The sequence below is a fragment of the Zophobas morio genome, unplaced genomic scaffold (genome assembly GCF_036711695.1).
Source record: "Zophobas morio isolate AGI-343-1 ecotype UQ-CSIRO unplaced genomic scaffold, CSIRO_AGI_Zmor_V1 ptg000024l, whole genome shotgun sequence".
Lineage (NCBI taxonomy): Eukaryota > Metazoa > Arthropoda > Insecta > Coleoptera > Tenebrionidae > Zophobas > Zophobas morio.
In genome coordinates this window covers 13,307,030-13,331,536 of record NW_026972129.1, presented here as the reverse complement: position 1 = coordinate 13,331,536, position 24,507 = coordinate 13,307,030, and the positions used below count along the sequence as shown (strand labels likewise).

Below are 24,507 nucleotides of genomic sequence, written 5' to 3'. Positions count from 1 at the left end.
ACTTGAACACAGTTTATAAAAAGTGTAAAGTTATTTAGAATTTCAGTCGCTCTATCGATAACTTTAAAATTTCAGAGAAAACGTTTTAGTACTTTCAGAAATCATCTACACAGTAGGAAAGAACAATTTGCATTTTCGTATTTTTATATTTTTATAACTTACGAAAGGCCATGAAATTATAAAACCACAAGTAAATATGTACTTTGTCACTTCTGGGGACATCTACTCCTAATTTGTATTATTCAAGACAACACCCACTACTGAAAAATTAACGACGGGTTTGTTTATTACACCACGTAACACAATTTTGGGTTCTGGGTAATAAAATAGACAGAAAGTGATTATTATTTACTCACCAAGTTTGCTCTCAGCAAGAACAAGGATATTTTTAAATTTTGATACTATTTATTTATTATTCTAACTTTTTGGGAAATTCTCAAGAGTTCTTAAAGATTCTCGGAAGTTGTACAAGTTTCAAGTTCACTCAATACAGAGTTAATTTGTTCCGTAGCCTTAAATGTTACACAACATAGACAGAAAACAATCTAAAGGATACCTAACTTTTATGTAATAAAGAGAAATTTCCTACTCATACACTGATTATACAGACGTAAGATTAGTATTCCTCGTTCGAAGAGTTTCTTAAATTTTTAGGATACTTATTAGACGAAAATGATGTTTACCCACCTAAAGGTGATGAGCACTCTTAATTACTCTCTGTTCAATTCGTGTGTCTATATATACTTTTTTGTCTCATTATTTTTAGTTATTCCTGTAATTAACTGAGTTAAGTAGGATCCGCTTCCTACGAATTAATAAAGAACTATAACTGCTTTATTTAATTTATGACTATAACAATATTCAAAAAACTAATGCTTAAATTTGTCTAAAAAATTATAGGACTACTTTATAAGCAATCTGCTTCGATTCGGAAGGATTTTTGCATTTTATACATTTTTATTTTATGGACAACTGAAAACATTTAATAATAACTTTGAATACCTATACTTGTTACAGGTATTCCGTGCTATCGCCAATCTGTTAGAAATAACAAACTACTCAATCACCTTCTACATCTACTGCCTCTTCTCCGAAGATTTCCGCAACACCCTACTCCGAACTCTACGATTATCGGGAGGAACCCCAGCAAGAGGAATAGTCAAACCTCCTCCGCCCACAGCAACGACCACCATAACGCACCCACGCAGTGTTTGATACAAGTCCAGCAGACCGATGGCAACGTTGGTCTAGTCGAAGTTTGCAAAAAATAAACGAGATCAATTATTTTTTACTCCTGGTGCTATTTAAAATCCATGACTATAATAAACTGCCGAAACAATTGGCCTAAAGAAATCGTAGTACTTATGGCATCGTGCATTCCGAAAACAGATTGTTGAACAGAAGAGGCCTCGACATGCAAGTTTACTATGCATATTTTTGTACAGACCCAATTTTTACTAGCATAAGTAAAAATCTGTGTTAACATGTCTGTGAAAATTTGATCACGTGTGCTAATGTCAGGTCTCAGTTATTCTGATAAGCAGCTGTGATATGAGGGCATCAGGTTGAACGTTTGTTAATTCAACACTCACTGCCCATGTACTTAAAATTCCATAACTAAACGGGTTTTTTCCTAAGTCGTACTTACATATGTAGACATAGATGTATACCACGAAGCGGAAGTGCAACAATTTTTGGATGATGCTTTAGAGAAGAAATTTAATGTGACCAATGTTGCAGTTTTGCATGAAATGTCAGATTTTTACAGTGTGCATAACGTCAAGCTCAAGTGTGATGTAATATTTATAAACTCCTGTTATCTTACAATAAACTTTTTAATAAAATATTATTCCCATCAATAATTGTGATTATTAACCAAAAAAACAAATGTTATTAGTGTCTGAAGAACTCCATTTGACCACTACGGAGTTTTGATAAGATTGAGTATTAGTATCGCATAACGAAAAAAATTTTTGACATAAAAATTAAACATTCTTGTCCAGACTGCACTCTAGTTTATAGCTATACAATGAGTTTTCAGGAAACATTTGTAAGTCGCCATTTTGTTTTTCGAAACACTGTATATTTAAATATTTTAATAAATATAACATATCTCGAAAATTACGTATTTTCATTTAAAAACTATTCACCTATGCTATCAACAGGGATGCCACCTAACATCACTTCAGGTGAGTTGCTGATCCGAAAAATGGGCTTCAAATCCCCAAATAAAAAAGTAGATAGAATATTTCTTAAAATACGTTTCCCGTGGAACATGAGTTCCACATAAAATGAGTCAAAATTCTTGATGTTTACTAAAGAATGTTACATAAAAGTTTTATTAGTAATTTAAACTCAGTTGAAGAAAATTTTCCTGTAATAATATCATAGAATAATTCTGTGATTTTTTTTAAATTATCATTGTCATATAACTTTAAAAAACTTTTGTAATTTTATAACCTATATGTAACAAGATCGTTCAAATTTTATTGAAATACTTCATTCCGTCCTCTTGTCTCACTCTGCCTCACTTTCCCCTACAACAAATATGTAAAAATCTACGAATGATGCAAAGTAAGCTTTTTAAAAAATTAAAACAAATTGACTGCAAGTTTGATTACCGTTCAATGTTTTCTACTTTTCTAAAGTCAAGATTATTGAAAATTTGTGTACACATTTACCTGATGTTTGTAAATTTTCAAAATTCTGTAACACGTACAATGATCTTGGGTATCTGTATTATAAAACGTAGGAAGTCCAGTTTTAATTTTACAGCGAAAAATACTGTCTAAGATTAGGTCCTTTTAGATTTTATAAAAAAAAAATGTCAATAAGTCGTAAGAACGAATAATTTTGATCAAGAAGTCATTTAAGTTTTATGTAAAATATATGTATACCAAGTGACCTTCTGACGGTACCTATATGTATTAAAATACATATTTATTTTGTACTAAAATCCGCGTAATTTTACACTTTTAGCCAAAAAGCATAGTGTGTCAGAACGCTTAACGGTGAATAATTTGAGACGTATCTACATGACAACAGGATTTACAGTTTCAGGAAAATACAAGATCATTTATTATTTTTACAAAGTTTGAAACAACTGCGGCTGTGGAATATTTATCAAAGTCTAAACACATTTTTCTTCTCTCCTCTATCGCTAAAGCCGGATTTAAACATAGACATTTTAATTTTGAATATAAATCTTCAAGATTTGAAAATAAACAGTCTAATGGGTACAATTCTGGATAAACCAGTGCATTTGGAGCGATGGGGTAACAACCACAATAAACCGCTTCCAACCTAAAATATTTATGGTAATGAAATGATAATTATGAACATTAACACTTACATGGAAACCCCAAAAAATTCATGTTTGGCAGTTGATACAACAACATGAGCTGAAGACAAAATGTTATAATAACTCTTTTTACTATCAGTATAACCAAAATTGACTATTTCCTCTTTCAAGTATTCTTTGGCTGTTGAAAAGATATGTGGATTATCAGTAAATGACTCCCCCAAAATTGATACTCGAAAAGGAATATTTTCATCTTTAAGATTAAATAATACTTTAAAGAAATCCTCTGGCCCTTTATCAAATTCCCACCTGTGAGGCCAAACAATGTGAAGTATCTCAGATGGTTTATCATTTACAGATATCTCTGGATACTCTACTGGAAAATAGAGTACTTTACATTTGGCTTCAATTTTTGATTTCAATTCCTTTGGTCTACAATCTGGCAAGATTTTTATAATTTTCTTCAAATTGTCCAAAAAGGACACCTTGTTAAAATTTGAATTAAATAACACCACGTCTGCTGACAAACTGAAAGATTCACATTCAGTTTAAATTTTTAACAGGACTACATACAATTACCAAGTAATTATCTGATTGTATGAATACTGAATATCCCTCTCTTTTATCTCTCTAACAGGATATATTAGCTGATTTTCATGAAAGTAAACAACCTTTTTTAAGGACTGGAGATCCGGCCGGAGCCCTAACAACTCTGTTAAATTTAAAACAGAACTACAAAATAAAACGCTCTCTGAATTCACAAAAGGTATTTGTTCATATAGCATCAGTGCACCACACCGAGACCGCCAGTGCCACTTTTTTGCTGGTAAAGTAACCAGTGTATAATCTACCAAACCTTGAATTACGAGTGTAACAAAAAAACTTAGCACTGTTGAAGTACCTACGTGCTGTTAATGTATCTATTAATACCTTATGAGAGCCTCCGTAGAAAGGCTCTATAAAAAGAACCTTTGGGTTACTACTTTTCGACATCGTCTATCTTGTCAGATGCTTTTTCTTCAGGATAGCAAGACACAACTTGTTAAAAGTGAGGTTACATGATTTTTTGTTGTTTTGATAGCTCAATTTGACAATTGACACATTGACAATGGTGCTAAAAAAATCCCTAAATAAACTAAGGGAAACACGGTGATCTTATATTGGCAAACCTGTATCTCTGTCCATAAATCACTAATGTCATGTTAAATGTCGATGTAAATTTTTGACGTTTGTAATAATTTTACTTAGTGAAGTTTTTTTATGGATTTTGCCGAAAATTTGATTTCATTTAATGTACACTAAAAGGAATCTAAAGATATGTGTAATTTCTGTGTTATGAGAATTATAAAATAAGAAGCTTAAAAATTAGTACCTCACAAGAACATCGCAAGTTTAAACATGAACAATAATCAATTTTAAAATCTCTGAATCACTCTTCACGTGTCAAAAATGGCAATAAGCAGTACAATTTTCCTACTCATTCTATGGTGCATGTGTTGTTTGGGACGGATACACAAATTAGATATCACAGTAAGTCACTAGAATTATATCCTTCGTTGTACATCTTGATGATTTTAGAACGATGGACGTAAGTACATAGCCTTAAGCACCTTTGGATTTTACCAAGGAGGCATCTTAGACGTTCAGTTAAAGAATTTCCGAGCCACTCCGGAAAATGATTCTGCAGTGGTAAGTGATCACAATACTGTTTGGACATAACTAATGCAAAAAAAAGTTTGGCTTTAGCTTAGATCGTACTATAAATGACGCTATGAATCCATATTTGGATAGCCATCCGGATCGTTGCATTTTACAAGATCCTATTAGCAAAGCAAATGATCAGGCTATTATTTACTTTATATTAGAATTAAAAACCAAAAAGTATGTATTCTAACATAATTTGTTAATGTACGTCTACATGGCGCATTTTAGGTTAAAAATTAAATGTGAGGACCAACAGCTTGTACATATTTATAAGAACAGGGATGATGTTCCCACTTTGTTATCAGTCCATCGACAAAAAAGACAAGATGCTGATCATTGCAGCAACTTGAATTTTGACATAACGTCAGAAGTGATCAAAGGAAAGACTTATTATAATGCTAGCGTAAGAAATTATTTATCCTTGTTAATAATATTTAAACGAAAATTAATTTGTAGTTCACATTGTCCGTTGCCACAGTGGCTGAAGAAGGATTGTACAATTTATACTTCCATAGCTGCCCTAATTATCACCCTGGTACAGAGGTTTCTGTTGATTTTACAATTGAAATTGTCGAACACAATATGAGCAGTTTTCTTTCTGCTGGTGACATGCCGTTACCAGCTTTATACTCCATGATGGCAATATTATTTCTTCTTTCTGGCATGTTTTGGGTTTTCCTGTTACGACAATCAAGGCATCCAGTTTTTAAAATTCACTACATGATGGCCGTTTTGGTATTTCTGAAAGCAATTTCTTTAGCTTTCCATGGAGTAAATTACCACTATATTGAAAGACTCGGTGTGCATTTAGCAACATGGGCTGTGCTTTTCTATGTTGCTCATCTATTAAAAGGAGCTTTGCTTTTCATTGTGTTGGTACTCGTGGGTACAGGGTGGACTTTCATAAAACACGTTCTAGCACCACGAGATAAACGTCTTTTTATGGCAGTTATTCCATTACAAGTTTTAGCAAATGTTGCTGAAATTATTTTAGAAGAGAGTGAAGAAGGGGCTCGAGAGCATGTAGCTTGGAGAAATGTTTTTATTCTTGTGGATTTGCTATGTTGTGGTTGCATTTTGTTCCCAGTTGTTTGGTCCATTCGTCACTTGCAAGAGGCGTCGCAAACTGATGGGAAAGCGGCAATGAATTTGCGGAAATTGAAATTATTCAGACACTTTTATGTGATGATTGTGTGCTACATTTATTCCACTAGGATTATTGTTTATCTGCTGAAAATGACAGTGCCATTCCAGTATGGATGGTTAGATGAAATGTTTAGGGAAATGGCTACTTATGTCTTTTTTGTACTAACAGCGTACAAATTTAGACCAGCAGCTCATAATCCATATTTTGCACTCAGCGATGATGACGACGATGATGAAGAAATTGATAAAGTGTAAGATTTGTTTAGTGGTAGTTTTTATGTACTAAAGTTTATCTTACAGACTTACTGAATCGGGAGCTACTGAAGGTTTAAGCAAAGTTAATTCCAGAATAATCAAAGTGCCCCTGCAATCAACGTTGACAGAAGTAACTGAAGAAGAGAAAGACGCGTTGTTGGGCCAGCCTGAAAGCAGTCATGAGTATGACTAATTTTGTATTATATTAAAATGAGGCTTTAACATTGTAACTTCTTTGTCCTACTGTGATAGTGTTTTAGCTTGTCATTTTTCATGCACACAGTTTTGTTATGGCTACTCATTCAGATTTAAAATAATGCATTTCTTGTAATTTATTGCTGATTTTTTCAGTGAAGTGTAATATAACAATAAATCTTAATAAATCTGAGTTAAGAAGTTTTAGATTACCAGAAAGACTCAAGAAAATGCTTAATTTTGTGCCCTAAGCGTCAAACATGGTTATCCTCCTGCACTGAGGAGTCAATCTTCTTAATTCCATATTTTTAGTGTTTATTGCATAAGTGGTAGGTACTGATTTAACTCACATCTTTCTTGGTGATTGGTTAATTGTACATAGTCGTACACAATTTTACATTTAATAAATTAATAAATTTTACACTAACTGACACTGAATAAGATTATATTCAACATCTAATAAACAATTTCCTTATTATTTTCAAATCTCAGCTGTGCATTTTTATCGCCGAAACCACAGGTTAATGACCATCAAATTCTATTCATCAAAATGTTATAATTAAGGCCTTGTGACATATGAATTTAAAAATAAAGAAAAACAGTTTTAAAAGTGCTCGTTTTTTTTTATTCTTTTTTTTAAAGATTACATAAGTAGAAAGTTCAATATTTAAAAGTTTATATTATGTAGTAGTATTAGAAAACCGTAGTACTGAATCATTTTCTATTTTTCGAGTGATTTTCCAATTTGTGTAATTTCAGTAAGGACTTCAGTTGCACTTTTCTTATATCTCTGTAAAATTTTATAACAGATTTCAAACATAACCAAAAATTGCTCCGAATTTCAAAAATAAGTTACAATTATCAAGTCTAAGAAGAGATTAATCAGAATATGAAAAAATGTGTGTTTGATTAAAAAAAAAATAAGTTGTACATTACGCCTCGAAAACAAAACACTCTAGAGTTGAAAATCATTTTAGTCTATTTTACAACTTCAGTCTTCGACTTTTTCTATTTCTAATAACTAATAATTTAAAAAATTCATTCTAATTAGATATCGAGGAGCACTTATATGTGAGTGGAGACCACAGAAGTGGAGAGAGTGGAAGTATGGAGCAAAGAAAGAAAATGAGATGGAGAATATATTTTCCCCACCCGTACCTGGATGTATTTGCCAACATTGCGATAAGAAAAATCTTAAACATGTTTTAGGGGAAAGAGGCTACTTTTATATTGGCTTCCTGGGTTCCTTCTAGGAAATCTTGTGTGTTGCGTCATTAAAGATTACTGGTCATAGAAAATCCCCCAAGCCCCACAGGTTTTCCCTGGATATAATGTGGACACAGTACAGTAGGTTACACTGTGATGTTGCTGATAGCTTCCATAAGAACATTACAAGTGCCAACTTGAACAACAATAATTTTTAAAAGCTTTAAGTTTATGATGATGTGTCCAAAACTGGGAATACGCGGTGCAATTTTCTTACTTGCTTTTTTGTGCACCTCTTCTTGTTGGGGCCGAATACGCAAATTAGATGTTGCTGTAAGTTAATTAATAATACATACCTAATAATATTATATATATTTTCATTGACATTTTAAATACATTGGGTAAGGTCATTAACAGGGAAAAACACTTGGAAATTACAAAAACAACATTTATGTATTCAATAAATAAAATTTTATATTTGTATGTAGGAGTATTATGGAATAAAAAAGTTGCTGTATAAGTCAAGGGATGCTATTCAAATTCAATAAAAACAAAGATAATTAAAGGACAGACACTTGGTTTAGTAAAATACTCTTACAAAATATTTCAAAATTTACGCCGTACACATTTTATTTCCAAGGATCCTACACAGTATTCGAGTCTTTACAATTATAGTGCTTTATAGACACTAAGTGAAAGGGGCTGGTCAGTTGCACACTGCAGTCAAAAAAAAAACTGCACATCCTGTGGAACAAAATTCAATAATACGCCATAAAATTAGATCCTTGTTTGATCCTAAATTTTTTTTTGATGTTACTAATAAACTAACATTGTATAGAACAAATACAGATAACGAATTAAAAAAAAAAACATTGAGACATTCTTATCTGGTTTTTCCATCACAATGTCTAGCTTAGTATGTAAACAAACACAGCTATGTAATACTGTTACAGATTCATCCCAACAGTAGGTATTGCCGTATGTTATACCTTCCCTAGATTCATTTTTTTTTAATTTAGAGGAAAGATTTATTAAACATAAAGGAGTATCAAAAACCTTTCGATGTGCTGAAAAGTGCGAGGGAAATATTCCTCATTTTTGAAATCCACATTTTACTCTGGAAACGGTTTTTTTTAGCCAATACTAAGTAAAATCGAAATTTGAACTTTGAAAAATGAAATCTAAAGATAATACAAATTTTTGTCCCTTCCCATAACAACAAGTTTTGCCGAACGATCATCTTCGCCACTTAAATACCTGAAAAGGGCGAAAATAAGTTGAATGATTTAACATCACTGTACTTACATGATGGTATTTCAATTACACATGAAGCAATGTTAGATAAATTAAGTATTGATAACAGAAGAAAAAGGAATTTAAAATTACGGTTATTTTTGTTAATGTTGAATTTGCGAATATAATTTTGAGCTGTAATAATTATAGGTACGTGTAATAACCCAAAATCCCGCCTTAAATTGACATGAGAAAAATAAATTGAAAGCCCACGAAAATTTTTAACAATCGAAAATTTGGCCTTGGCTGTGATCATCTGACAAAATGGAACCCAAGGTTGGAAAAATACCGCTAAAGAAAACACAAAATTTATGGAGGACACAAAATTATTTATTCCTCCACTGACAAAAAAACGGCGTGCGAGGGTGACTCGTGACGTGCCCTCAGGCTGCCCAATGGGGGCCGAATCGCAATCGCTGCTCAGCTCCAAAATAAACTTGTTGAACTTTGGATGAAATTTAAATGAAATCAAATTAAACCTTCTGAATCAAATACATTTAATAAAAACAAATAAAAATCTGAATTAAAGTAACTGGATACAAATATACAAGTTATTACAGACGTAATTATGGCAGTCAACAAGAGCACAACAAAAATAGCCATAGGGGCGTTCTAGCACAAGCGGAGTTTGGTTGGGTCCCGGCTATGGGGTAGAAGCCGACAGCGTTACGTCATCTCGACCGCCCCTGAATTCTATTCTAACCTGCATCTTTTGTGCAGATGGCGCGATAAATTCCGCCAGCTCGATTACGAACCGCACACCCCGCTTCTGCTACATGTTATGTTATTTAACCTCAATCCCATTTAAATGTTCAATTCTTATAACTCTGATGTTAACGACAACTGAACAAGTGTTAAAGTTTCAAAAAGAGCAATAAACAACATTTAAATTCGACATACAAACTTGTGAAATGTTCAAAACAAATAATTCTTATGTGCGATTAAAATTGGACACCAGATAATTTATATGATGGAAACATTCATCAACAAAATATTTACATAAAAAAAAATAGCGAAGATTTATGAAAACAAAAGATCTGAACTTGTGCAAATAAAATATTACGTTAAAATTGTGAGATAGAGAAATATTGTATGAGGTGAAAAATTGCAAAGCTAACAAATTTACATGAGATTAATAATAGTTACTTGCCACAGTTTATCAACGATTCAAACAAAGAGTTTACATTATGTTAAATCATGTCTTGATCCAAGTGATTGGTTACTTAAAATAATTAACTTTGAGAATTTATCGTGAACTGCTAACCCCAACAAAACACATAATAAATAAACACACAAAATATTCAGTCATCGTTGCGAGGAAAAAGCGTTTCGGTGATGTAAATTTTAGGGTTGCGAGGAAATGCCTCGGTGATGTAATCATTCTTTAACGTTGCGAGGAAATACCTCGGTGATGCAATCAATCTTTAACGTTGCGAGGAAATGTCTCGGTGATGTAATCAATCTTAAACGTTGCGAGGAAATGCCTCGGTAATGTAATGATGATAACGATGATAACTGCCTTTGGGAAGAAATTATTTTAATACCCCGCCAGTTCACGAAATTATGAATTTTGTTAAATTAACTGCCGTTAATGAACTATTAGCAATCTTGTGTGAAGAATTAAGAAGTGTTATAATGTAACACTTACGTATTAGCATCCAGAAACTTATTCATAATTAGACAAAGGGTGTTATCCTGACTAAGTGAATTTCATGAAATCTCCTAGTAAGTGTGCGTCTAAACAAATCTAATGTCTGTTAAATTGTGTTATAACCAGTTACCGATTAAAATCCTAACATGAACTGTGAATTTACAAACAATGAATTAAATTTACACGGGTCGGCGTCCTTCAAAAGAATTAGCTGCTCGTGTTGGGGAAAACTGGGCGCCATCGTTACGTTTAATTTTCGTTAAACAAAGGCTTCCTCCCCTTTTTTAACTACCAAACCAAGTAATTTAACCTAGCTAACTTACAGAGTCTTTTCACCATACTCACACAACATCGAACCAAACAATCATGAGTCATGACGCTTTCACCATGCAAAATTTGATTCAAATTGGGTCACCACAATATGTAGTTTATTTTCTGCTATATTTTCTTATTTACTTTGCTCCCTCCCCCAAATGTTTGAGTGCGTCGTGTATACCGGGTGTCTGGAAAATGGCGGATTAACTCTTCAGTACGTTATATATGGGGGTTTCAGGAGTCCGAAAAAAAAAATAAAAAAATTAGTTATGATATAGATTACGAAAAACAAACGTAATGTCTTTGCCATTTCTATTGAAACACCACCTGTTGATTTTTCCTAAAATTTAGCAATTGCTAACAGTTTTCGGTTGATTGACTTTAGTCAGAAAATTGTGTGAATATGAACGTTGCCAAATTTACGATCAACAAGTGGTGTTTCAATTAGCCAAATACACTGACGTCATCCGAGGTCACCAAGATGGCAGCGTTTGACAACTAGCCGGTTTTCTCATAAGAGTCAATGCTAATATTTTCGGAATTCATTTAAATTTGTGTGTGTGTCAACTGTCTTTTTATAGTTTGGTAAGTTTGTTACAGTTTCTACACTGTGTAGATATCTGTAAAACGCACCATAACGTTTGAATAGGCTTAAAATATAATGTTTTCCAATGTGATGTACAGGTTAACTTCGCTGCATCTTATATCATTTGTTTTGCAAATTAATTCTTTGTTAATGTACATCAATGTTTTTTAAATACACTAGCATCTTAATATTATAATATTTTATATTTTAGGAGAAAATGCCTAAATTTTGTGCTGTTGTGGGTTGCGCGAATCGAAGCACCAGAAATGCGGACAAATTTTATTTTCCTTTCCCAGCAATTAGCAACAATAAAGGTAAATATATACAGGATGGGAAAAAAAGCGGAAGCTTTGGTTAAAAGCCTTGAAACGAGTGAATTTAACGAAGCCAAAGTAAAGTATTCCTATGTTTGTTCGGATCATTTTATTTTAGGTACAGTAACTACCTATTAGATTTACAGTTTCTAATAAATTACTACATTGGTGCTCTTTTAGGTAAACCTGCAGATTTGTCGGATGTGGACCATCCTGATTATGTTCCATCACAAAATTTGGGATATCAAAATAAATCCACTCATAATACTTGTAATGTTGAAAGACACAGTCGTTTAAAAAAGAGAAAACTGAATAAATGCCTCTAGACTTTTGAATGCACGAATTTCATTGTGGGTTATTTTACTTATTCCAAAAATAAAAAAGTTTACAATGGTATTCATTGTTATGGTAGGGACATGGTCTAAACACAAATTAAAATCACTTGCACTCATTGTATAAGGGTCTCCGCCGTTTAAATTGTTTAACTTTTGTACATATCTGTTTTTCTGCTTGACAGAAAGACATCGTGCATAATCACTTAAATTATCCATACTTTAAAAACAAATCACACACCTTCACTTAAACCCGTCACATTAACCGCAAACGAAAATATTTACCGATTTACCGCTTAAAACACACGGATGTATTTTGGGTGACGAGGAATTCAGACCAAAACAGTGTTCTGTATTTTTATTTTTATGATGTATTTTTAAACTCAAATCGCCAAAAAAAGCACCCTGATACACAGAAAAGATATGAAAGAAGCTATTCACGTGTTTATTTTGTAGATAAATACCTACACTTTTAAATGAAATGCGAAAATGTTAACATTGCCACTTATGGAGTTTCACGGCGCTTGTCAAACGCTGAGTTCCCGCCACAGCGTGACGTCACGTGTTATTGGCTAATAGAAATGGCAAAGACTATAATTTTATAAAAGTAAAATCGGCAACACTGCACGCATTTAATGCGTGATACCTCCGGCTTACTGTCCGATTTCTTGGTAACGATGGTGACTGAAATGCACCTTTGTTTTTTTTTTTGGACAATAATTAAAACAACCAGAAGTCATCAATCGTTGTGCATTATTATTAATAAATCAAGGTGTTATTTTCATTAATAAATAAACCAACAAAAGAAAAATCCATTAAAGCGTGACCAACTAAACACAAAAGAAGATGTTCAAAAGTCCTGTCTTGTACATATAAGTAAGCTCGTAATGTTTCCAAATTTTGATCATTTTTTGTAAAAGTTAATAACTTGCTAAGATAAAACTGTTTTTGGTAAATGACAGATTACTATAAACCTCTATCAAAAACACCTAAGACTAGTGCAGTTTTCGAATTTTTTCATTCCTGTGCCGCCGATTTCTTCTTATCACTTAAGTATCTCTTGGTAATGATTCCTATTTGTACGCAAGTGTCCTATGACCTTTTTGAGAATTAGACCAGCCACAGACCTCAGCGCGCAAGTGACCAGTACCCAGCGAAAGGAAATAGATTTGTTAAATTTGATATTGCTTCCATGAATCTATTTTGATTTACATACATTAATAAGCTTATGGCATAATAAAGTTTTGGCTACGATAGGCAAAAAAATCCAAAAAGTTAAAAATACTAGTAGGTAATCGGTCTTTTCATTCTGAAATGTATTATAATTTTTAAACCCTGTTTGTGCTTTGCTGTTTTCCAAACCTCAGGAAACGTTTCATCTGTAAGAGTCCTAGATAATAAGCCGTCTTTTTTGTAGTTATGCCAACCCGAAAAAAATGGTCTAATAAAAAAAACACTAATTTCAAAATAATTAATAATTGCGTTTTTTAAATGAAACAATTCTATACTTATTATGAATCACTGACCTTGACATTTCAAATTTCAAAATTTTTATTTTTTTTTAAATATATGTTAATGTTCAGTGGTTTTAATAAGAAAAAAACAGAACAGCTTTTGGTACACAGTAGACTTAATCTCATTTTAATATATTTATTTAACATAAAGTAAATTTTATTTTACTGTGTCGCCTCATATTATATCTCCGTTAAATCTGGAAAATAAATTATGATATCCGAAACTAGTCTGCACAGCATCATCAATTTGTACTGAATTTTATTGGAATACAGATTTAAAAAGTTCGGATATTATTGATAAAATTTGCTTAACATTTTACCGTTTACGTGATAAGTTTATCTACAGCTTCGCAACAATCAATCCAGTAGTTTTAAAAGTTACCTATCTGATAAAATTAACATACAGATGAAAACGAGAGACCGACATGTCATTATGCTTTTACAATCACATCTTTTCATTGTAATTTTTGATCATTTTAGAGTGATGGACGTAAGCACATTGTCTTAAGCACCTTTGGATTCTACCAAGGAGGCATATTAGACGTCCAGTTAAAGAATTTCACAGCTACACCGGACAATGATTCTGCAGTGGTAAGTGATCGTAATAGGTACTGCTTAGAAATAAATAACTAATGAAAAAACAATAGTTTGGCTTTACCTTGGATTATACGACAGATGACGCTACAACACCATATTTTGATAGTTATCCAGATCGTTGCATTTTACTAGACCGTAACGTAAATGATCAAACTATTATCTACCTTATACTAGAATTAAAAACCAAAAAGTAAGTATAGTTGCATAATTCTTTCTTACACTTATGTAATATATTTTAGATTGAGAATTTTATGTGAAGACTCACAGCTTGTACATATTTACCAGAATAGCCCTCTACAAAAAGAGAAAGATGCTGATCATTGCAACAACTTAAATTTTGATATTACTTCGGAAGTTATCAACGGAAAAACCTATTACAATGCTAGAGTAAGGAGTTATTTACACTTATAAAACATATTTTCTAAGAAAATATATTTGTAGTTCACACTGTCTGTTGCCACAGTGGCTGAAGAAGGACTATACAATTTATACTTCCATAATTGCCCCTATTATCACTCTGGTACAGAAGTCTCTGTTTATTTTACAACTGAAATTATGGAACAAAATATTAACAGTTTCCTTTCTGCTGGTGACATGCCACTACCAACTTTATACATCTTGATGGCAATACTATTTTTCCTTTCGGGGATATTTTGGATTTTCCTATTAAGACATCCATCAGTTTTTAAAATTCACTACATGATGACTGCTTTGGTGTTTTTGAAAGCAACTTCTTTAGTTTTCCGTGGAATAAATTATTATTATATTGGAAAACTCGGTGTGCAGTTGGTAACCTGGACTGTGCTTTTCTACGCCGCTCACATATTAGAAGGAGCTTTGTTTGTAATTGTGCTGATACTTATAAGCACAGGATGGAGGTTCATAAAACCTGATCTAACACCACGAGACAAATGTCTTTTTATGGTCGTTATTCCATTACAAGTTTTAGCAAATGTTGCTGAAGTTATGTTAGAAACAAGTAAAGATCAAACTCGTGAACATGTACCTTGGAGAAATGTCTTTGTTTTTGTGGATTTTCTAATTAGTTTGTGCATTTTGCTTCCATGTTTTTGGTCTATTCGCCACTTGAGAAGCGTATCAAACATGTACGGAAAAGCGACATTACAGAAAGACGGAGGAGGTGAAGGGGCAATGTATCTACAAAAATTAAAATTATTCAAGCTTTTTTACGTCATGGTTGTGTGTTACTTTTATGCCAGTAAAATCATTGTTTATGTGCTGAAAATGACAGTGCCGTTCCAGTATGGGTGGTTAGATGAAATGTTTAGAGAAATCGCTACATATGTTTTTTTCGCGCTAACAGCGTACAAATTCAGACCAGGAGCTCATAAGCCATGCTATGTGTTCGATGATGACGAAGAAATTGATAAAATGTAAGATTTGCTATTTTGTTTGGCATAGTTTTATGTACTTACTAAAGTTTACTTTACAGGCTTACTGAACCAGTGAACCAGGAGCTTTAGAGTAATAATCAAAGTGCGACTGTAATCAGCGCTGACGGAGGAAACTAAAGAAGAGAAAAATGAATTGTTGGATTAGCTTGAAAGTAGTCATAACATTATAAATTATTTTCTTACTGTGGTGATGTTTTACCCTATCATTTTGTTTTGTTATGAGTGCTATGACTGCTCATTCAGTAAATGTATTATCCTGTAGTATTATCCGCTTATTCTCAGTAATTGTTCGATGTTTTTTTTAACTCTCCGTTCTAAGTTTTAATGATATCTTGTAATCCATGAATATTTTAACTTTATGACTTCACAGATTCTCGCTCTGATGGTAATTAACTGATCAATTCATATTCTTAACACAGATTTTTGTATAATTTCATAATAAACAATTATAATACATGAACAAATGAATTTTACACTGTCTGTCAAAAAATAAGGTTTTTTTTTAGATATTAAACAGTTTGGAAAGAAAAATCGGCTTCAAAAGTAATGATTTTTTATTATATTTCGTTAAGCCTAAAATAAGTTAGAAATTTTGTCCAAAACTACAAAGTTCCGTACCTAATGATTTTACTAAAATGATTCATTCTGTTCTTACTAAGAACAAGAAATTGGTCGAAAGTTATTTCTACAGAACTTCCATCACTCCTGAAGTACCCTAAAATCGCGCGTATAGTCCGCGGACTATACGTTGTTTTTTATGACGCCGGGTGCGGACTATATGCGAGGCGGACTATAGGCGAGAGCGGACTATACCAGGGCTATGAAAGTCTCAGCTGATTCCATAAGAAATACATGGGGAGCTTACGGAACGACATAAAGAGGTCACTAGCGTCACTAAAGGTGCTCCGACCTTGAAGAACATAGTTTCTTTTTCATTTTAAGGTTTTCGGTGAACGTTTTGTCTGGTTTTGTCAACAAGAAATGTCATATTAATTACGGGATCATACGGGATGTAGGGTTATGAGGTTAAAAACAAACGTAAAATTTATTTTAACAAAGTAATAGATACTTACGATACATGTAAAAAATACTAGAAAATTCCAGGCTAAAGAGGTCAACAAACTGCAGGTTAAACGAAATAGTTTAATTTTCGATGTGTGCGTGTTTGAGCGGTCCAAGATTTATTTTTAAATTTTAGTGTGTAAAAAATTCCAACTAATAAAAACTGAAACGAGGTAATCAAGAGGAAAGTCTTTGCAGGGGTGGTGGAATGGTATTTTTGTATGGTTCGTTTTTTAGCCGCAAACCAGTTAACGACTACGGTGCATAAATTGGGAAAAACTCATAAAATGTATTACCCATCGGAGTATAAACTACAAAATGTTTAGGTGGTATCATTAAATCCCCAAAAATCACATCTTCATTGAAGACTTTAAAATGTCACACAATTAAAACAGGATGTACCACTTCGTAAGAATGTGCAAAGTTCACAACAAACTTCGCAGAAGTGGTGATGTAAGAATTTTCGTATTAATGAGTATCCACAAACATACCATAAACAGTTGTGTTCTTTCAAGGTGAGTTTCCGGTAACTCACATCACTTAATGATTGTTGAAGAGGCTGGAATACAGAGGAGATGTGTTGTGGAAGTTTGTTTAAAAGAACACCTTAGCAAATTTTTCATTTCAAATAAAATAGTGTTTCACAGTTGGTTCTTGCACTCGTATCGAAATAATCTGTAGTAAATAGTTTCCGAAACACACTTTGGAATTGTGTTGGTGTGGGATTTATACAATTCCCAAATTGACGTCTCACAGAGCCAAACAAATATGTCAAACAATACTGATTTAGTTGCAGCAACCTTTTAGTGAAAATTGTAAACAAATTGTATTCTGTGAAAACTATTAAAAATAATAAGCAAAATGTTTATGTTCCTGAGGTTGTTTTTTAATTTTTTGTGAGTGATTTAAAAATATTAAGAGTGAAATAAAAATTTTGCAATTCACTTGTGGATAACAACTTATTTGTCAGACTTGTTAAGGATTTAATAAACGCAGTTTAAAACATCAAAATTGAATAAAAATGTTTTGCTTGAATATATTAATAATAATTTATAAGAAAGAAAAAAATGGCCAATTGGCCAATGTCACTAGTACATGCCACCCATTTTTATTTTTGTGTACAATTATTAGTATTATATGAATCACATACGAATGCTACGAAATATTTGAATCTTCGTGTTTCCCGGGAACGGGCTCCCAAGGTCACACCCGTTCCGCAAATATTGCTGAAGTTTCGTTACTGATCTACTGTGACTATACGCTGTAGGAAAACCAACAAAAAATTTAAACGCAAAATAAAAAAATTTATTGGGCATTCTCAATATAAATGAAAAATAAAATATATAACAAAAATAAAAAGATTCTCAAAAGTACCTAGATACTTAAATTTAGGTACCTAAATAGGTAGCAAATATCGAACCTTATCGAACCATACAGACACGCACATTGTCCGCGGATTATATGCGAGGTTGCGGACTATCTGATTTTTAGGAGGGAGATTTAAAAACTGCGGACTATACGTGAGGGCGGACTATGCGCGGGGGCGGACTATACGCGCGATTTTAGGGTACCTACAATAAAGTAAGTCCAGCTTTTTCGAAAAATTACAAAATTTTATTTTTTATGAGAACTCGTATAAGTTAAAAGAAATATGTATATAATATTAAAGTTAATGTAAAGAAGCGTATGTTTCAAATGAGTTTTTCCTTTAGAAAATTTTGTGATGACATCATCAACATTTTTGCAGGGCCACATGTATGAGTTTGGTTAGGTGCAGTGTAAAAATAATAATAACAGTATTGTATTCCCATGTTTGAGCCGTTCCTGATTTAATCAATAAAAATGGATTCATTCATTAATTTTTTGTCACCCTGTGTAAGCAATTCTAAAAAATATGAATGCAATGAGAAATCACAAGTATAAGCTCATACATATTTTGTACAGTTTCAATAGAATTCGACAAAATTTTGAGATGACGTCATCACTTTTTTGAAGGGGATAAGCAGATATACTTTGATTACAAATTTACCATGCTTACTGTCGTAAGCAAAGTTATCACTTTCAAACAGAGACTTTAATACATAGACTGGCTGTGTCACGAAAAACGTGAAGTTTTTCGACCGCCATATTGCTTATAACCGTAAGTGCGCGAAATTTGAATTTTCCGGTCACAAAATGCAATTTAAAATGTTAAATAAAAAAGACAACAAATTGTAATTATTTATTTAGCATAATAATATCTATATGTATATGTAAATTCCTTTAAAAATATTAATGTCCTTGAAACAAAATTAATTTCGTGAATTTTTGTCTTAAAGAGATAGCTTTTTCACGCTCAGTACTTTAGCGGCACTCATAACCTATTCCGAGAGTCAAATAATTTCTCAAAATTAATTTAAGCAATAAATTAAAATAAGAATTATTTACGTCCAACTAATCCATACTAAACAAATGTTCATTATGTAGAAAAAAAATGTATGGTCCTACTTTGCAAAGTTAAGGCAAACATTTTAGTTACCAAATCATTTTTAATGGCCATATTTACAAACAATCTCGTAAGTCCCGACACACAACCACTTTTATTTCGAGGTCTAGAAACGTTCTGTGCTAGAAACTACTGCTGCTAACCACCACAACCTCACTTAATTTGACATAAAAGTTATAGCAATGGCGTCCATACTACCATGCGCCGTGGCTTCACCAAAATGCATTAGAAATGTTACTAACAGCGAGTCTATGTATTTAAAGTCTCTGCTTTCAAAACATTCGGTTTTGCAGTTTCTGATTTGATCATATATCTAATACTACTAGATATATGGATTTGATCAATAAAATAAGTTGACTCATTCATTTTTTTTTTGAGTCATCCAAGCAATTTTAAAAAATATATGGAATGATATATCAAAGGTATTGCTCATAATATTTTGCACATTTTAGATAGGATTTATGTGGCAAAATTTTGAGATGACGTCATCGGTTTTTAGGGGAGTCGTAAGCGAATAAATTTTGAATAAAGATTTACCATGTTTCCGATAACCTTAAAACGTTTGCAAAGTTTCAGAGCATTCGGCTTTGCAATTTCAAAGTTAAATTTTAAAATATTGTTATACAATTTTGATTGTTTTTACAAAAATCTGGATACCTAAGGTAAAAACTCAAGTGGGAGAGTAAGTATGTTATTTTATAAAATTTAAACAACATTTATTACTGTAAAAGTTGTTGGGGACGATCAGCAAATTTTGGTTAGCGTTTTACCATCTACATGATATTCCTAATACACATACAAAATTTGACAGCAGTCGGTCCGGTAATTTAGCCAATTATCTATCTAATAAAAATCGACACAGACGCGAACAGACGGAAACAAGAGACCTTTGTTTTCGTATTCTACCTGATTTGCAATGTTTTGTTAAAACATATAGGTATTATTTCAGGAATTTACCAAAATTAAGTAATCATCTACAATCAGATTGTTGGAGAACAACCTATATCTTTATACAATATTTATCAACGAGCGTAAAAAGAAAAAACCATGGAACAATTTTTTGTGCAGAAAGAGAAACCATAGAGCGTATTTTGCATATAAAACTTGCACTAATGTGTCACTTTCCTTATTATGTGATACTTTTTTAGGAATTTTGAGTTAATCTTGAATTTCTTTTTCTTTTCATACTTTCGACATCGTGTGACTTCTTGTTACTTCAGTGGGTACCATCGACTGTAAAGGTGATGGTATCCGTTTTCCGGGTTGTAATAGACAAGATTTTCCTAACTGATTTACCTTGAGAAAGGCAAAACCGTTTTAAAAAATCTAAAGGCAGCAATGGGGGAAAAGTGCCTTGGAATGACCAAAAAAGGTGCTGTTTCACCATGACAATGCAGCAGTGCATGAATGTCGCGTCGTAGAATATGACGAACTTAAGATTTGAAATTTTCCCTCATTCTCCGATTCTTCCAATTCCCTCTAACATTTTGAGGGTTTTGAAGAGACCCACTTCCGTAAAGGAATCATGAACGGGGAGAAACACTGGAGCAAATGAAAAAAACTGAAGTTCTTATTTATAAAAATAAAAACAAACTAATATCTTAATATCAAATTTACCATAAACATCGAAAATAATGAGCTTCTTACTTTTTCTGATGTTAAATCTCATCACCATCAGTTCCAAAAATGTTCTGCCATAAATTATCTAATTCACAGAACGTTGTCGATTTTAGACCCCGATAGTTTTCAGTTAGAATTAAATCACGTCAGGAAAAGTCTTCTTAATAATGGTTACAAATTAAATGACACTGATCCACAATTTAAGGTCACACTTCTACAACTTTCCTTCCGTAGGTTTATAAAATATCACTGAACTCGTCGTGTAGGGAACATTCTCAAAAAACAGAACATCAAAATCACTTTCAAACCATCCTGTAAAGTAGTTCCTTTTCTGCCTCAACAATCCGTAACAATTATATAAAAAAAATAAGTCTACTAAATCTCAAACTGAAAACGTTAACTTAATTTTTACTTCCTCAACGTAAGCTAAGCTCGATGTTTCATGACATATAAAATAGGAAAAAGTAGGTCTGTGTCGACTCTTTTTGTCTATGATCATTATGGTACATTTTTGCTTAAACATACAAAGTTTAAATCATTTGGTGTGATATTTTATTTAAAATTAATAACATTTTTATTATTTTTCGAAATTATATTTCATTAAAACCAAAATTTTTTTATAGTTTTGGAAATATTTTATAAATATATTTTTAAATTTCCCATACAATTTTGGGAGTTGATTCAAATTTATTTAAATAAGAAACTTTAAATTCTGATGTTTATTCGCAGCCATAGAAAACTCGACCACTTTGACATAACAAAATTTTAGTTGTTAATTTTTTTAATATCATAATAGCATTTCAATGTACGCTCCTGATTTGTTAAACAAAACATTAATTAAACCGGTTTTTTTTATTGGGAAGTGTGTGTCAAACCTACTGGTCCAGGTTTCTGTAGCCACGATTGTACATTTAAAAACAACAGGAATTTTTTTCAAACATTATAAATTATAAAATTATGTAAGTATCTAATTATCACAATCACATTAGCGTGGCACAAACATATGGAAAATATTATTTATATTAATTATTATTATTCGTAATCAATTTATTCCGTCTCATAGTTTTCAACAATTAAAAAAAACTTGTTAATTTGATATTTAGTAATTAAAGATGACGTTTATAACCTGATAGTAAACATGGACTTTGTTTCAACAATCAATAACGCCACTTTTTTATTTTGACGACCTTGTATTTTTAGCCTATAAACCATATTAAAAATCTGCAATTTTTTGATTGTTACAAAATTCTCTTTATAAGGAGTTGGACACTGCATCCCTAATACATACAAACTACAATGCCATTTTTAATATTTATTGTTCGTTTACATTCGATATATACAGAGTGTACAAAAAGTCCCAAACGGTCAGTTCTCTTCGTAGAACAAATAAGAAATTTACTTACATTTTCAACTTTTTCACACTTTCGGTTTAGCCGGAAATGTTGCAAAATAACAAATTACAATTATATTTCTGATTTGCTCACTTTGGGCATTATTTAAATTTAGTTTTAATAAATACCTAACTCAACACTAACAAATATAAGTTGACTTTTTTAAAGTACTTACTATACCGCAATGTGATAATATGTATTTATTTCATGCTGTTATCATCATACCATATGATCAAAAAAGATGTCTAGTCAGCCATGGAATTATTTTTTTAACTGTTAAGGCACCACTGTTATTTTTCATTGAAGTTACCTGTCACTTTGACATTTGTATTTACCCTGTATTAAAAAAATGCTTAAAACAGAACTCGAAATTTTTGTTATTCAAAATTACCAACCTATTAACGAAATGAAGTCAAGTAAGAAAATAGTGAATGGTCTTACTCCTACTCCTACTCCTGTGACAGATTTTGCTAACACAACTTTTTTAAATTAATTCCATGGTTGACTAGATGACTTTTTTTTCGATCATATGGTACGTGGTACAAAAATCATCTATAATGAATATGTAACGAACACAGTGTATTAAGTATGACAATGTTATTATCTAAAACCAAAATAAAAACAAAGTAAAAGATTGGGACTTTTTCTGCACTTGTATATAATTCCCAACATTACTGCTAGGTGTTAGTGAAAATATATATTTTTTTTTTCAAGAGGATCACCCAATACATTTTTTACACATCTGAATTTTAGAACGTTTCAGTCGATTAACCAATGCCAAAAACTGGATGAGTTTATTGTTGGGACACCTAATATATGCGGTAACGCAAACTGTCACCACATAAGAACTATAAAAGGATTTATATCTATTTATAAATGCATTGGAATTTACCCAGTGCGGATGTCTTATGTACTACATTCTTTCCTTCAGATGACCCCGACGTTTCCATAAAAACGCAGATGATGAAATACCTAGCACGATCCAAAAATTAGTTAGCATCCACCATATCCATGAAAAACAGATTTTACTACCGGTTTTTTAATACAAAATATTATGCTTCTCACAATATTATTAAAATCTTGCCCCTGCAAATGAAAAATTATAAGACGGATACACTATACACGAAATAAATAATAATTACGCTGACCCCCAATTTCTGCGTCCTTGCTATTGATTTTGTTATTACAAAAACAACTTCTTTTGTCCTGGTATCGTATCAAATGTCAATATTTACTTAAATAATTCGTGTCCTCCAGAATTATTGAGGAAACAACATCATACTTACTTGTAAGTTAACACTCAATATAATCAGTTCAACATTCTCTGCGAGCTAAATGTGCTTTGTCCAGAGTGTATGATGATAATTTACAAAAATATTGTTAACCTTTGTTATCTAGATAAATAAATTCTCAAATGGAAATATAAAGTAAGTCTACCTATCTATCGATGATTGTTAGCGGGAAACCATATGAAGTAAATTGTTTTTGCTTGAGATGTAAGTACTTATATTCTTTTTTTTTTAATTTAATAGAATTAACTTGGCTTTGTCATTTACCATTAATTATTAATACAAAACTTCAAGCGATTTAATTTTATTTTTAAATTTTATATATATTTTTTTTAATATATTATTTAAATAATGTACATTACAAGTAGGGTCCGCGTATGTAAAAATTATATGTGTGTCTTTTTGCTACTTTTAAACTTCATCTACTTTTATTAGTTGATAAAATTATTTAAAAAATGTCATCATAACTTTGACATATTTATTTAAAAAGTCATAAGTATTGTAAAACACTATTTACTTCTTTAAGTAGAAGTGCTGTTATTAAATCAGCAGAAAAAAATAAAAATCAAATAGTAGAGGTGTGGCCTGCAGCTCTTTGGCAATGTATTATTGTAATCATCGCAAAGGTCAATGTAAAAGCTTGACTTTCTATTGCAGCAATATTAATGTTTTTATACCAGCCGCAATAAACAAAAAAAAAAAAAAATCAACTGGAATTAACAGTAAATCTGACGAAATCGCTGAGACGTCAGGAACATTATTATGCCGTCATTTATTTCAATGCCGCCAACCGTACAGTACTTATTTACATTTAAAAAATATTACCCATTACCATA

At 31.9% G+C, this 24,507-nt stretch overlaps 4 protein-coding genes and 2 long non-coding RNA genes across 9 annotated transcripts in view; 4 read left to right on the top strand and 2 right to left on the bottom strand.

Annotated features, from left to right (window-relative positions):
* LOC135135248 (uncharacterized protein) overlaps positions 1–2,071 on the top strand; it is a 252,781-nt gene extending 250,710 nt beyond the window's left edge. For both annotated transcript variants that reach the window (XM_064064271.1, XM_064064272.1), the window contains exon 4: positions 1,018–2,071. In XM_064064271.1, the coding sequence (XP_063920341.1) occupies positions 1,018–1,215 (198 nt within the window). In that variant the 3' untranslated portion in view covers positions 1,216–2,071. The remainder of the gene's footprint in view (positions 1–1,017) is intronic.
* Positions 2,072–2,821: 750 nt separating this feature from the next.
* LOC135135146 (glycosyltransferase-like domain-containing protein 1) lies at positions 2,822–4,403 on the bottom strand. Its single transcript, XM_064064141.1, has 4 exons — positions 4,207–4,403; positions 3,881–4,157; positions 3,353–3,829; positions 2,822–3,303 (listed from the first exon to the last, which is right to left on the bottom strand). The coding sequence occupies exons 1-4, from the start codon at positions 4,292–4,294 to the stop codon at positions 3,057–3,059; spliced, it is 1,089 nt and encodes a 362-aa protein (XP_063920211.1). The 5' UTR covers positions 4,295–4,403; the 3' UTR covers positions 2,822–3,056.
* Positions 4,404–4,499: 96 nt separating this feature from the next.
* On the top strand, positions 4,500–7,214 carry LOC135135116 (protein GPR107-like). Its single transcript, XM_064064109.1, has 6 exons — positions 4,500–4,831; positions 4,880–4,990; positions 5,037–5,182; positions 5,234–5,408; positions 5,462–6,402; positions 6,452–7,214. The coding sequence occupies exons 1-6, from the start codon at positions 4,751–4,753 to the stop codon at positions 6,597–6,599; spliced, it is 1,602 nt and encodes a 533-aa protein (XP_063920179.1). The 5' UTR covers positions 4,500–4,750; the 3' UTR covers positions 6,600–7,214.
* A 583-nt stretch (positions 7,215–7,797) lies between these two features.
* LOC135135038 (protein GPR107-like) lies at positions 7,798–16,253 on the top strand. Its single transcript, XM_064063980.1, has 6 exons — positions 7,798–8,140; positions 14,293–14,403; positions 14,460–14,599; positions 14,649–14,796; positions 14,851–15,803; positions 15,863–16,253. The coding sequence occupies exons 1-6, from the start codon at positions 8,039–8,041 to the stop codon at positions 15,891–15,893; spliced, it is 1,485 nt and encodes a 494-aa protein (XP_063920050.1). The 5' UTR covers positions 7,798–8,038; the 3' UTR covers positions 15,894–16,253.
* Positions 16,254–16,660: 407 nt separating this feature from the next.
* Positions 16,661–17,763, top strand: LOC135135138 (uncharacterized). Its single transcript, XR_010281444.1, has 2 exons — positions 16,661–17,339; positions 17,402–17,763. It is a non-coding gene; the product is annotated as an uncharacterized LOC135135138 (long non-coding RNA).
* Positions 17,764–22,290: 4,527 nt separating this feature from the next.
* Positions 22,291–23,739, bottom strand: LOC135135352 (uncharacterized). Of its 3 annotated transcripts, none has more exons than XR_010281513.1 (3): positions 23,669–23,739; positions 23,525–23,616; positions 22,291–23,468 (listed from the first exon to the last, which is right to left on the bottom strand). It is a non-coding gene; the product is annotated as an uncharacterized LOC135135352 (long non-coding RNA). The 3 variants fall into 3 exon arrangements; XR_010281512.1 differs by having other exon boundaries at positions 22,291–23,230; positions 23,275–23,468; positions 23,525–23,695; XR_010281511.1 differs by having other exon boundaries at positions 23,525–23,702.
* Between the last annotated feature and the right edge of the window lie 768 nt (positions 23,740–24,507).

Coding starts and splice junctions, on each gene's coding strand:
- LOC135135146 (XM_064064141.1), bottom strand. CDS start 4,294: ATGTCGAAAAGTAGTAACCCAAAGGTTCTTTTTATAGAGCCTTTCTAC. Junction 4,158..4,206: donor AATAGATACATTAACAGCAC/GTAGGTACTTCA, acceptor TCGTAATTCAAG/GTTTGGTAGATTATACACTG. Junction 3,304..3,352: donor GAATTTTTTGGGGTTTCCAT/GTAAGTGTTAAT, acceptor TAAATATTTTAG/GTTGGAAGCGGTTTATTGTG.
- LOC135135038 (XM_064063980.1), top strand. CDS start 8,039: ATGATGATGTGTCCAAAACTGGGAATACGCGGTGCAATTTTCTTACTT. Junction 14,797..14,850: donor AAACCTATTACAATGCTAGA/GTAAGGAGTTAT, acceptor ATATATTTGTAG/TTCACACTGTCTGTTGCCAC. Junction 15,804..15,862: donor GACGAAGAAATTGATAAAAT/GTAAGATTTGCT, acceptor TTTACTTTACAG/GCTTACTGAACCAGTGAACC.
- LOC135135116 (XM_064064109.1), top strand. CDS start 4,751: ATGGCAATAAGCAGTACAATTTTCCTACTCATTCTATGGTGCATGTGT. Junction 4,991..5,036: donor CGGAAAATGATTCTGCAGTG/GTAAGTGATCAC, acceptor TGCAAAAAAAAG/TTTGGCTTTAGCTTAGATCG. Junction 5,183..5,233: donor TTAGAATTAAAAACCAAAAA/GTATGTATTCTA, acceptor GGCGCATTTTAG/GTTAAAAATTAAATGTGAGG.